The sequence below is a fragment of the Colletotrichum scovillei genome, assembly GCF_011075155.1.
Source record: "Colletotrichum scovillei strain TJNH1 chromosome Unknown Contig00001, whole genome shotgun sequence".
In the NCBI taxonomy this organism is placed as follows: Eukaryota; Fungi; Ascomycota; class Sordariomycetes; order Glomerellales; family Glomerellaceae; genus Colletotrichum; species Colletotrichum scovillei.
This window is the reverse complement of record NW_023336259.1, coordinates 3,969,955-3,981,797: the sequence shown is the minus strand read 5'-3', so window position 1 is coordinate 3,981,797 and position 11,843 is coordinate 3,969,955. Positions and strand designations below refer to the sequence as shown.

The 11,843-nt window shown below is 53.3% G+C and overlaps 4 protein-coding genes across 4 annotated transcripts; 1 reads left to right on the top strand and 3 right to left on the bottom strand.

Moving 5' to 3' along the window:
- Positions 1 to 1,200: 1,200 nt before the first annotated feature.
- HER10_EVM0008275 (early growth response protein 1 is a zinc-finger protein) lies at positions 1,201 to 1,938 on the bottom strand (the record flags this gene model as incomplete). Its single annotated transcript, XM_035477802.1, has 3 exons — positions 1,201 to 1,481; positions 1,634 to 1,798; positions 1,869 to 1,938. The coding sequence occupies 3 exons, from the start codon at positions 1,936 to 1,938 to the stop codon at positions 1,201 to 1,203; spliced, it is 516 nt and encodes a 171-aa protein (XP_035338639.1).
- A 786-nt stretch (positions 1,939 to 2,724) lies between these two features.
- HER10_EVM0010889 (early growth response protein 1 is a zinc-finger protein) lies at positions 2,725 to 5,006 on the bottom strand (the record flags this gene model as incomplete). The annotated part of the gene is made up of 4 exons (XM_035480334.1): positions 4,642 to 5,006; positions 3,764 to 4,427; positions 3,337 to 3,596; positions 2,725 to 3,151 (listed from the first exon to the last, which is right to left on the bottom strand). The coding sequence occupies exons 1-4, from the start codon at positions 4,773 to 4,775 to the stop codon at positions 2,725 to 2,727; spliced, it is 1,485 nt and encodes a 494-aa protein (XP_035338878.1). The 5' UTR covers positions 4,776 to 5,006.
- Positions 5,007 to 5,574: 568 nt separating this feature from the next.
- HER10_EVM0011262 (major facilitator superfamily transporter) lies at positions 5,575 to 10,582 on the bottom strand. The gene is made up of 6 exons (XM_035480698.1): positions 9,725 to 10,582; positions 9,458 to 9,566; positions 8,702 to 9,249; positions 8,442 to 8,635; positions 8,273 to 8,384; positions 5,575 to 8,179 (listed from the first exon to the last, which is right to left on the bottom strand). Exons 1-6 carry the CDS (start codon positions 9,959 to 9,961, stop codon positions 7,862 to 7,864), a joined length of 1,518 nt encoding a protein of 505 aa, XP_035338902.1. The 5' UTR covers positions 9,962 to 10,582; the 3' UTR covers positions 5,575 to 7,861.
- On the top strand, positions 5,636 to 6,765 carry HER10_EVM0002694 (uncharacterized protein; the record flags this gene model as incomplete). The annotated part of the gene is made up of 2 exons (XM_035472396.1): positions 5,636 to 5,674; positions 5,992 to 6,765. 2 exons carry the CDS (start codon positions 5,636 to 5,638, stop codon positions 6,763 to 6,765), a joined length of 813 nt encoding a protein of 270 aa, XP_035338112.1.
- Positions 10,583 to 11,843: the final 1,261 nt, after the last annotated feature.

The following is an 11,843-nucleotide window of genomic DNA, read 5'->3' as shown; positions in this document are numbered from 1 at the left end:
AATCTTCCCTAGTTCTCGCGCTGATCTCCAGACGAGACGTGCAATATCTTTCGATCGAGGCTGTATTCTGAATCCAGTGCGGACTGTAATGGCAGACGATACGGTCGGATGCGTAGCCGATGTCGAGCGAGCAGGATATGGGATAGAACGTGGGAGGTATCGGAGCGCTAAAGACGACAATTGATAGTGTACCCTAGGTAGCGCTCGTGAAATCGAGTATACGGCTATTGATTGGTAAACTAGAATAGTATCAACATGTGACAGAATTGGATACTTCCATTTACTCTTCAGGGCCTAGGTACTGGAGGAAAGGTGCGATTCGAGACTATTATCCGATACCTCGATGACGCAAAGCTGGACGATTTGGCTTGAGTGGTCTTTCGTGACACCTGACGCCCTGACTGGAGCCGGCATCGAAACTAGATATCGTTCGCTGTCAAATCATCACAGATGAATTCGATTTCTGGACATAGAAGACGTTGCTAATCGGGAGTTGACCACGTGAGGCTTATGGGACTGATTACTCTAGGGAGCAAGTGTTCAGAGAGATTGAGAGAATGCCCTTATTCCCACAGACAGTAGAGCCGAGTTCCGTCTTGTCAGGGTCAATTGGTCTGAATGTGTGGATACCAGGACAAGATAGGAAGTTACTTCCCACCAATCACTTATTGCATTGCAAGCAAAAAGAGCAACTCCATGTTGAGGCCGAGGCTACTTTTTTGGACAGCTTCACAGAATGGAAACGCACAACAGCCAACACCGATCTATGACTTCTTGTATTATTGTCTGCAAACTGGGGATATGGGTTTCGTCTGTATTTCGCATCGCTTTCGCTGAAACTCGAAGGTCAATTGGGGGTTCTTCAAATTCAGACCTCCATCGGCGTGTGGGGGATTCGAGAAAGTTGCAAGTATCAGACTATTGTGACCGCAGTTTTCAATCAATCTGTTCCTGAATTTTGAATGAACCGTCGTGTGCCAGGCCACTTATTTGCTCAAGTATTCCATTTTCAAGAGAACAGGGTCGAAAAGGCCTTCGTACTGAATTAATCGTGAATTTTCGTATCCGCTCGTACTAGGTAATCGTATCTGTTCGTATTCGGGAGTTTTCGTCCGTCGTAAATCAAAAGTGTACAGTATCTTCTCAACTCTCCCCACGATCGTACTGAGTCCCCAGTCTGCCATCGGTTCAACGGCACTCTCAAGATCTGAGAACAGCGATCAAGCCAGCTCCGGCAGCAAGGTAGGCGAGAAGTTGTCGGTGAATGTCGAGTCTCTTCCAGTCAGCAGCCCATCCTCGAACAACCTCGACACTGGCACCCTGTGCTCGCTCGTCCGTCTTCTCCGCCTTGATAACGATTCGATGCTCCTCCAACAGCTTGTCGTTGACGGGGAAGATCCTGAACTGCGTATACGGGCCCACGGCCCCCATCAGGAGTCCGGCGGCGAGATTGAATGGGAACGCGGGACTTGCGATGCCGTCTGGTATATTCGTTAGCCGATATGTTTTTTTGTCAATGATGGGAGAGGTCTGTTCGTTTGTTTAAAGTTGCGGGAGCTGTAGTAGAAAGGGCAGGGTAGAGTCCAGATTAGGAGGTGGACGGAGGGGCGAAGTAAGGAAAGTGGGCGCGCACCGTTCCATGCCAGGAAGCCAAAAACGGCGGCCGTGCCGACAACCATTGCGGGGCCGTACACTCGGCCAAAGTCCCAGCCCCGGAACCAGAGCTTTACTATGGTGTCCTTGTCATTGAGTTTTAGGATGCTGTACATGGCAATTTTGTCCGTTCCAAATTGGTAGCCTATAGATGACTTTAGCCTCCCTCGCTTCCGGAATGAGACGGGGTTGTGATCAGCTGATTATCGCGGTACCGGCAAGATGAGTGACGCCCAGAAGGTTGACGAGCTGGAGCGCTCGAATCCATTGAATAGAGTCCGCCATGATCTACTAGGTACAGTACGTGGGTATTGCCCGATGTACAGACCGTTATCGGTTCTGTGAATCAGAGGCTCGGATAGCTGATGATGGTCGTCTCGAGCAATGGAAAGTTTCGAGAGGAGTACTTTCGTTATCGCAAACTACTCGGCGACTTGTGTCGGAGCTTTCTGCTTGCTTGTCTCGGAGCTTTTTGCTTGCAACTGAATACTTCGTCGAGGCGCGGTGACCGCTCTGTCAGTGCCATTTCAGTGCGGTAAATGGTGGCGGCAGACGTCTCATTTGACTATGAATTCTCTATCCCACCTGAGCCGGGGGCAAGTCACCCCAGGCCGCCCACATTGGGCTTCTGTTGTGCATAAAGCCTTGGAATCGTCGGTCACCGCGCGACCCCACTCGACTAGATCCAGAGGAGGAAAATTATCCCGCCTCATCCCACCGGCACGCTAGGCCGAAACCCCCCTTGATTATCACTGTTGGCCGAGTGGGATGCCGAGTGGGCGCCGCCGCAGCAAAATTGCGCCGACGGAAAGGGAGAGAGAAAGTGAGAAAAATAGAGCAGCCTTGTGGTCGGAGGCCGTGGCGAGCGTGGCCTTGTGCTGTGGTATGGCCGGCATGTTCGTGATGTTTGTCGAGGCGCTGCATAGTATAGTCTGTATGGAATTGCGTGCTGCGTAGTATAGTCGGGTTGTAAAGAGCCTTTACGTCATACCAAATCGACCGCTACTAGTGTACCAATTTTTCCAGTAATTTTTTTTCGTCTAGTCTTTTTGCATTGAATGCCATGCCAACCTAGCTAGAACCTGGAAAAACATTCGTATCCTTCAATGGATCGAGAACAAACGGCTTCACGTTCTCTATAAACTCCTTGTCGCTCTCAGACCCCCGTAAACACCAACACCAAATCGCCATTCCCAAACACCGGTCCCATGAGAGCAACGGGACAAGCGCCTTGTTGTCCATCGTGAGGCTCGCCTTTTCGCACATTTTGCTAATCATCAGCACTTCTTCGTCGCCGGCATTCGCGTCGAGCAGCGCGGGATCCGTCGGCACCATGCCGTACCAGTGCGCCGCGGGCCCATCCCACATCATCAGCGGCAGCGGTATTTTTATCCTCAGCATGCCAGGCTCTGCGTTGCGGGATAGACGCAAGGCGGGATGTATTGTGATGAATATTGTTTGGAGAATTAAATGTAGTTTGAACTGGAAGACAGCGAGACTGTACGTGAATAGAGTTAGCCATGACTCGTGTATTACTGAGGTAAAGGAAAAGTATGCCATAGGAAAGAGACTGGTTCTTCTAGTTTTCGCGGAAAACCAGTTGAAGAAGATATGATCGTTTCGATGCGATCTTCTCGTCTTCCTTGGCATGTTGATATCGCGGGAGAAGGAGCTTTGGCTTACCGTTGATATAACTCTTTAAAGATCCAGGGGTATCCACTATGCCCACAGAGCTGCGACCCTAGATTGATCTTTGACTGCTCGTATACTCCCGTAGCTTTGAACGTCTCGAGCAACATGGAGTGCGTCATCATCACGTTGTCCATGGACTGGTCCGCTCGATACGGTACGAGTATTGTCGAGATCAGCATGGACTGGAATACTGGGAGCAAATCCATCCGTGGCGAGAGCATGCCTTGTCTTGACTGCTCTAATAGATCAAGCTGTAACCTTGATTAGTATAATATCCTTCTTTACGAGTAGGTTGTTAAACACAACGACAAATGTCCGTGTAATTGGCAAGGACCCCCGTCCAAGCGCAAGAATACAAGCAAAAGACTGGAGGAAAACCACATAGTCTGGCAAACCGCAGATGACAACAGCAACTTACAAGCTTGTTTCCTGTTTCTATTAGGAGACTATCGTGGAACTTGATGGCCAGGCCCCTGGCTTCAGGCCACGAAGCAAACCATAGTCCCACCGTCATAACGGCCTGCATCAACAACTTGGGTTGTGCCGTAGTCTCGAACGTCTCCCGGTGCAGCAGCGGCCATTGGGGATGGAACTTGGCGAAGTAGATGCTCTGCAGCTGGAGCCTCATGGCCTCATCCAGAATGGATCCCGGGGTGGTAAAGTCGAGGGTGTCGGACATCGTCGACATCGGCATGGGACCAGTCGACATCATCGCATGCGAGGTAGTAGTCATGCCGGTGGGCGGATGCTGCGGATGCTGATGCTGATGCTGCATGCTCGGCGCTGTCATCGGATGGCCGCCGTGGTCGGGCAAGGCCATGGAGTTCGAGGGCGGCGTACAGCCCGAGGTCGGTAGGCCGGAGGAGCTGGACGGCGAGGATGAAGACCGGTCCGTCAGCGACTTGCTGCCGCCGCGCGGCTGTGGCCATTCGCACGATTTCCCCTTGTCATTGCATGTTGAGCAGGTGGGTTGCTGACCATCGCATCTGGTCTTTGTCCGGTGGCATGGAACGCAGGCTTGTGCTACGCGGGTTGGCGGGGCTGAAGGGCCATGTAGTACCATGTGTCTACGGAGAGTATCTCTACAATTTTGATAGAAAATTTCCCGCGGTTAGTTATTTATTTTCGCGCGGGATCCAGAATCCGATCGACATCGACAAACGATAGTCATCCCACGAGAAGCGCCTCGGGAATGCAACCCGATGGACGCGACAGGTGACAAGACAAATAGTGTCAGAGACACCACGTACTAGGGAAGGGATGGGTAGTTTGTCAACCACCCACAGTCATACATACCCTCTTGTAAACTTGGTACCGCATGATGGACAGGAAAATGAAGGCGTTGCAGAGTGCTCTTTTTTGTGGCGTGTGAGGTGTTCCTTACGAAGATAGGAGCGGCCGCAGCCTTCATGGTCGCAGGTGAAGGGCATTCTGGGGACCTCCAACGCAAGGAAGGGATAGATCCATTGCCCTGGAAGTAGTTGCCGGCGGGTTGACTAGATCTAAAAGAGGTTGCTTGAGAAGGGGGTCGGATAGCCACCCGGAGCAAGCAGAGCAGAGATAGGATAGGATAGGTTAAAGAGGGCTAAAGGCTTAGGTGGTCTGGCCTGGGTCCAGGTCCAGGTCTTGTGCGTGTGTGAGTGAGTGTGTCGCGTGCGTGGAGAGCGTGTGGGCGTTATGTTGGGTGTTCGGACGTGGACTTCGCTTGAATCCGCCGTACGCTTAGCTCTTGGACGAGACGACTATGCTTGCCAGGAGTGCCAGGGACTAGGACTAGGACTACCTAGGAGGGAGATGACTGAGGTGGACGGCGGTGGAGGGTGAGTGTCAAGGCTAAACCTTCCTCGGCAGTTGGATGCGCCTATCCTCGCCAACGATTGGCTGGGCGTCCGTCTGGCCCATCTATAGGCCCAATTACTCAGCCGGTGGGATACCGAGATAAGTGGGGTCTCTGCCGCCGGGGCGGGGCCTCCGGGCGCCGAGCTTATGTATGCGTCCGCCGGTACACCGGTAGGATAACGGTAAGCAACAGCGGAGGGCCCGGACTTGATGAATAATGATGGTTATAGGCAGAGTCTCATAGTCTTTCTGTATAATATGAATGGGGGATCGCCCTATACTGAAGAGTTGCAGATGCCCTCACGTCACTAGAGAGACATAGTCATCGGCATTCTGACACTCAAAGTCTTTAGCCTACGGATACATCAGACACGCTTTATCAATCAGGCCCCCTTGTTCTGTAGAAAAGCTTACAATCTGAGACAACCTATCAAGTCGACAAAAATAAACCATGACTGCGGCTACCCTGAAGAACATTGCCGTTATTGGAGTAAGCCACACTCAACCTACTCTTTACAGATTGCATGAGCCACGCATCGTGGATCCCTCGTTTCCCCTTTGCCCCTACACTACGGATACACTATCCTTACACTACTAAACGTTTACGGTTACTCCGTACCCGTACCCCTAATAAAGCCTAACATAGGCAGCCCGATCAGACTGCACTGCACTGACCACCGTACCACCCATCCCATACTTACTACCCGACGTTAGGGCACCGGCGACCTCGGGCATGTCATAGTCGACCAACTCGCTGCCGCCGGCATCTTTAACCTTGTCGTCATCACCCGGGGTTCCAACGCCAAGACCTTCCCCCCGGGAGTAAAGACTGTCGCAGCCGACTATGAATCATTGGACGACTTGACCGTTGCTTTCCGTGGGTTTGACGCCGTCGTCTGCGTCGTTCCAGGCCACCTCGAAGCCCTCCTCTTGCGCATCTTTGAGGCTGCCATCGCCGCCGAGGTAAAGCGCTTCATTCCCTCGGAGTTCGGCTCCGACCATCGGAATCCGAGTGCACGATCTGTACCCCTCTCAGCTTCTAAGATTCGAGTCGATGAGGCGCTCCAGAAAGCGGCTGAGGCAGGGCAAATTGAGTATACCAGCATCCTCGGCGGGCCCTGGATCGAATGGATCATGACTTGCGACACCGGCATGTGCCTCCCCAAACGCAAATTCTACATCCACGAGGACGGCAACGTCCGGTTTGGACTGAGCACGCGCAAGGCGTTTGGCGACGCGGTTGTGGGTGTGCTCAAACGACCCGATGCGACCAGGAACCAGATCTTGACGATCGAGGTGATCAACCTGACGCAGAACCGGATCACCGAGCTAGTCAAGGAAGCTCTGCCCGATATAGACATTGAAGTCATCAAAGTCAGCACGGAGGAGCGCTACGAGCGGGGCGTGCAGAAGCTCCTCTCTGGGGTTTTTGACGCGTCCGTCATCGAAGATATCGTCTTGCGATTCGTCTATGACCCAGAGCTCCAGCTCACTTTCGACACAGATGCCACCAACGAACTGCTCGGGGTCCAGCGGATGACCGAGGCGGAATTCAAGGAGCTTGTCAAGACCTTGGCATAAGATAGCTCAGAGATTGAGGCTTCCGCGCGCGAGCTCCTCGACATAAATCCGACGGGATTCAGTGCCGGTGCCTTGCCACGCGAGTAAGCTCCTTATTAAGCTAGCTGTCATAGGCTAAATGTCATAGTAGACTCTAGAGGCTGGGGTCGCAATCTGACCAAGCAGACTAGGCGAATACCACTACACCTGAACAGAGCAAGTGAACCTGAAAGAACTATCAGCCCAGTGTCTACCCATCTTTTTATCCCATTGCCAAAAAGCATAGCGGAAGTGCTAACCTCTTCTGGTAACCCATGCGTCTTTAGGCCCAAGTCTTTAGGGCTTTTGCCGTAGAGGCCTTGGGTTTGGCTTGGTTCGTTAGAGTTGGCCGTGAGCACCGACCTCCGATGGGTTTTTGGGTTTTCTCCTTTGCCACCCGTTTTTCCCTCTTTTCCCTTTTTGCCTCGCCGGTAAGTGGGTGGAAGGTTCCCGAGCGACCCGCACGACAGACTTGACACAGGGCGGTCAGATGAAGCTTAAATCAAAGACAGCCGCAGCGCCAACACCCTCCAAGTGCCGGCCGGATGGTACTATGACCGGACTTGGTGAACCGTGGCGCCGTATGCCGTCCAGTCAGCCTTACACATCAACCACAAACAGACTAAGTAACGCCATGACGCGCAACGGGAATAAGGGGTGGATGGCCAAACATCTTTTTTTTTTTTTCGTTCTATTCTCATACGTTGCCTCTGCCCGTCCACCCGAGGTGGACTGGCAGGCAAAGCATCGGACGTAGAGCCAGTCTAAAGCGTCCGTTGGCGAGATAAATGTAGCCTGAAACTGTAACGGGCATGTAAGCTGAAAAGCTATGTCGTTTGTATCGGCGCGTAAGACCCAACTCGTCTGAAACCAAAAAAGAGTCCCACGGACGGCGCAACGTGTAGTCGTCGGTAAATACGTGGTCTCATTGGTCAGTACCAAGATCTAGTAATGTACAATAAGCCTCCCCCCTTTTGCCCAAATGCTATATACATCTATAAGTATACTTTTTTTTCTTTAACCAGAACTCGGAACTTTGTGCGCTCTGTGCATACTACCCGCGTTCAGCACAGCTGCCTTAGTAGGTGTAGCGGAACGACTTGTTCTCCTTGTCGGTCATCGACTGCCAGTTCTCGGGGGCCATGTAGGCGTCCTCGGACTGCTTGATGGCACCGCGGCGCTTGTTCTCGTAGCGGTAGTAGGCGTACAGCGCCAGGGTGACGACGGCGCAGCCAGCCTGGGTGCCCATGACGGCGATCTTGGCCGGACGGTACTCGGGCGCGTCCTTGGCCTGGAAGGTCTGGGGTCCGATGATGTTGCCGAGCGAGAAGGAGCCGGAGACGATGGCGGCAGCAAAGGCACGCTTGGTGGCACCTCCAAAGTTGGCGGCAGTCCACTGCATGTTATGTCAGTCTAATGTCCACAGAGCTACCATGTAGTCTTCGGTCTTTTGAGACGCAGACATCTCGCGACTCGGAGGTGTACTTACGGCGTAGAAGACGGTCAAGGGGGCAACGACGGCGTTGACAAGGTAGATGCCGGCCAAGCAACCGGAGCGGTTGCTAACGGGAAGGAAAGACATCAGAGCGCCACCAATGATGCTGAGCAGGGTTAGTATTTTGCTTTTTCTTCGGACGCTAGATTCACTGTTGACTCACGCTGGGATGATACAGGCGACGATCCAAGCCCACCGGTTGGAGGTGTGACGAATTCCGTACCCGACGAGAAGAGTGAAGAAGATGCTCACAACACCGGAGGGCATGTTCATCAGAGCGGCGTGCTTAGAGTCGTAGCCGAGGTTGCGGATGAGAGTGGCAGAGTAGGTCGTGACAACACCGCTAGAAACAGACAGCTGCGGAAAAGGGGTCAGCGGATTTCGAACTACACATCTTCAGGAGCTACACGGGACACAACGCACGAGAACGACGGCGACGACCATGAGGTACATCTGGGGGTCCATGAGAGCCTCGAGGATCTGCTTGGGGCGGAACTTGCGGCTCTCGATACCAGTCTGGTTGACGCTGACGTGCTTCAGCAGGGCAACCTTCTCCGTGTCGCTCAACCAGCGGGCCTGCATGGGCGTGTCCGGGACGAAGAGGACGGTGCAGATGCCAATGGTCACGGTCAGGCAGCCGAGGACGACGAACATGATGCGCCAGCCAGCGAGGCCCGCGCCGGGAGCGATGTGCTGGAAGCCGTAGGAGATGGCGCCGCCGAGGATCTGGCCGAGGCCGAGACCGAGGTACCAGAAGGAGAAGCGCGGGGCCTGCTCGGACTTGGTGTACCACTGGGCGCTGATGAGCATCAGGGAGGGGCCGATGGTGGCCTCGAAGATACCCAGGAAGACACGGGAGACGAGGAGGGACTGGTAGTTGTGGGCGGCGGCACCGCAGGCGGTTGCCGTGCCCCAGAGGATGACGTTCAGGCCCAACCACTTGGCCGCGGGGACCATCTGGAGGAAGTAGACTGTGGAAGGAGATTATGTTAGTCTCGATGTCTCTCATTTTCCTTTTGCAGACTGTGCTCATGATTCGAGTCTTGATGATTCATGTCTCTCCAACGTTCGAGTTTCTCCATCATCCTCCGAGCTTCTCCAGAGTTTCTACGTCGTTCGAGTCTCTCTTTTCTTGCTTTTCTTCCGGTGATATGGGGAATAAGATGGGGTAAGGCTTACTGTTGGGAACCTCAAAGCAGAGAAGACCGACAAAGAGGAAGGTGGCAATGTTGGAGAACTCGTTCCCGACGAGCTTCAGGTCCTTGCTCAAGCCCATGACGGCGGCGTACTACGGTATCAGATATCATATTAGCATTGGGTCGCGTGGTGACCTTGTGAGAGACAAAACCAGGTCACAAAAGCAAGCAGGCCGCTCAGACATGGGCTGGATGAGAGAGAGGTTGTGGTGGGAAGAGAGATCTTGGAAGACCACATGGAAGTACTCACGTTGAGAATGACCTTGTCCAGGAACTGCATGGTGTAGCAGAGGAACATGAGGGGGACAAGGCGCCAGTCGATCTTGCGTCTGAGCGCGTTCATGTCCACGGAGCTCGTGTCGGTGCCGGCATCGCGATGGTCGTTGAGGAACTTCCACGCGGCGTCGATGTTGCCCGTATCCGCGCGAGAGTCGGACGAGGCGGCCGAGCTCTCAAAGTCCTGAGGATTCTTCTCGTCCACGGACATGTTTGCTTTGTATATATGTCTTGTCTTGCTTTAGACGCCGGTAGGTGTAAGACGGTAGGATAGAATAAGCAAAACAATGGGAAGAGATGTGACCCTTTCTCGATTACTACCTTAGCACTCAGTAGCGGGAAGGAGATGCCAAAAGCAAAGTTGGTCCGTCGTCTGGTGATCGACGACGAGGCGCGCACAGGCTTCCGCTGCGGGACTGAAGGCTAAAGAAGGTTGGATTGGGGGATGGTCGAGATTTCTGATCTGATATCCGCGCAGGTGTCAGATGGAAAAGAAAAAGGTAAAATAAGTAAAACGAGACGAAGAGGAGGGGAAAGTCGTAATGAAAAGGAGGAAAAGCAACGAGTGACAAAAGTTGATTCGACTGATTAGTAGTTCGTCCAGTAAAAGGGACCCCGCCAGGAGATGTGTACAAGAATGGTATCAGAACCACCACCACACAGTCCACAAGTTACAACACTTGAACAAGAATCTCTTGTTGGAACTTGGATGATGAGGGACAGCTGCAGGAAAGGAAGAGGGCTAGACAAGACGAGCAACGTGCTACCTGCGTGCTGCAGGTCTCACCTAAGTACATCTCACCCCATGTCGACGCAGGTATTGTCACTTTTCCCTCCCAAAATCGACCACACCAACAGCTTAGCGTACCGTACGGCGCAGCTCCCCGATCCCCGCCTGCAGCATGCAAGGTTTGCGTAGTTGGAGCAGGGGACCGGGGGGACCCCTAACTCACGAGAAGGAAGACTGGGGCCCGATCCCCGGTGGCCGATGCATGCAACCTGGACCTCCAGTTCGAGAACGAGGGATATCCGGTCTGGCGAGCGATGGATCTCGACAAGTTACATACATACTCCTCCAGGCTCCTCCTTTGCCCCAAGTACGAGGTACTCCATAGACAGGTGGAAGTGGTGGCATATCCGTACCTCTCAGGCGAGGACTGGATCCAGATGATGCCAGAACCCGGCCTGCTACGGCTTGTTCACCCCATTGAAAGAGGTCCATTGAAGAGGCCCTGTCCCATTCATATCCGGCCGCATCACCTCTTAGCCCATGATCTGTATGCCAATACCAGTTCGTTTTGCGACTTTTGCGACGATTCTGGGACCTCTAAAGCTCTTGGGTTCTCGTCGGCCCGCTCTTCAGAGTGGTTATGCGGGGGGATCCAGGCTTGATGGCGACCGTAAATAAGGGCCCCTCCTCCCCTCTCTATTAGACTGCTTCGCAAGTTATCCCCATCCGCTCATCTGCGGCCTGCTGATTCTTATCGTACATCCGAGTCATCAACCCAGAAGACGTCGTCGTGATGTGGCGGGCCAGCGCAGATAGCTGGGAATTTGGAGAGGTCAAGCGGTACTGAGGCAGTGAGGCTCTGAGCTCTCTGCAAATGAGAGGGCAGAAAAGGGAAAAAAGTTCTCCTGCGAGCGGGGGCGTTGCGAGAAGACGGGCAGAAATGGGGGCAGTTTTTAATAATGACAAGGCGACAAGACGGGACGGTCTAGCCGACTTTTACTGGACTTGTCAAAGTGTCAATTTGGCTTCTGTCATCGAACGATGTTAATCTTTTTGTCGCCTGCTTTGCTGGGGTTCTAGACACACCAAAAGGGCTCAATCGCGTAGGAAGTTCCGCATTACCTACGCACACAACACAGCAGTAGACTTTCGGGAAGAGAAACTTTCCATCTGTCAACCTTCGCCTCGGCGCCGACACAACAGTCAATAGAGCAGAAAAAGCCAGGGCCACGAACAGTGGAAGTTTGACAGTTACCGTCCGTGGTCCGTTCAGACCTTGCGAGTTGCCAACGACTTGCAGCAGACGCAATGCCGCTTAGCACCGCCCGCGTCCCTTTACCGTCGCATCTTCTGCTTTTGGCCT

Excerpts from the sequence above, each read along its gene's own strand:
- HER10_EVM0011262 (XM_035480698.1), bottom strand. The coding sequence starts at position 9,961 with ATGTCCGTGGACGAGAAGAATCCTCAGGACTTTGAGAGCTCGGCCGCC. Across the intron at positions 8,385-8,441 it reads GTCGCCTGTATCATCCCAGC|CATCATTGGTGGCGCTCTGA; the intron begins GTGAGTCAACAG and ends AACCCTGCTCAG. Across the intron at positions 8,180-8,272 it reads CCTTGACCGTCTTCTACGCC|TGGACTGCCGCCAACTTTGG; the intron begins GTAAGTACACCT and ends CATAACATGCAG.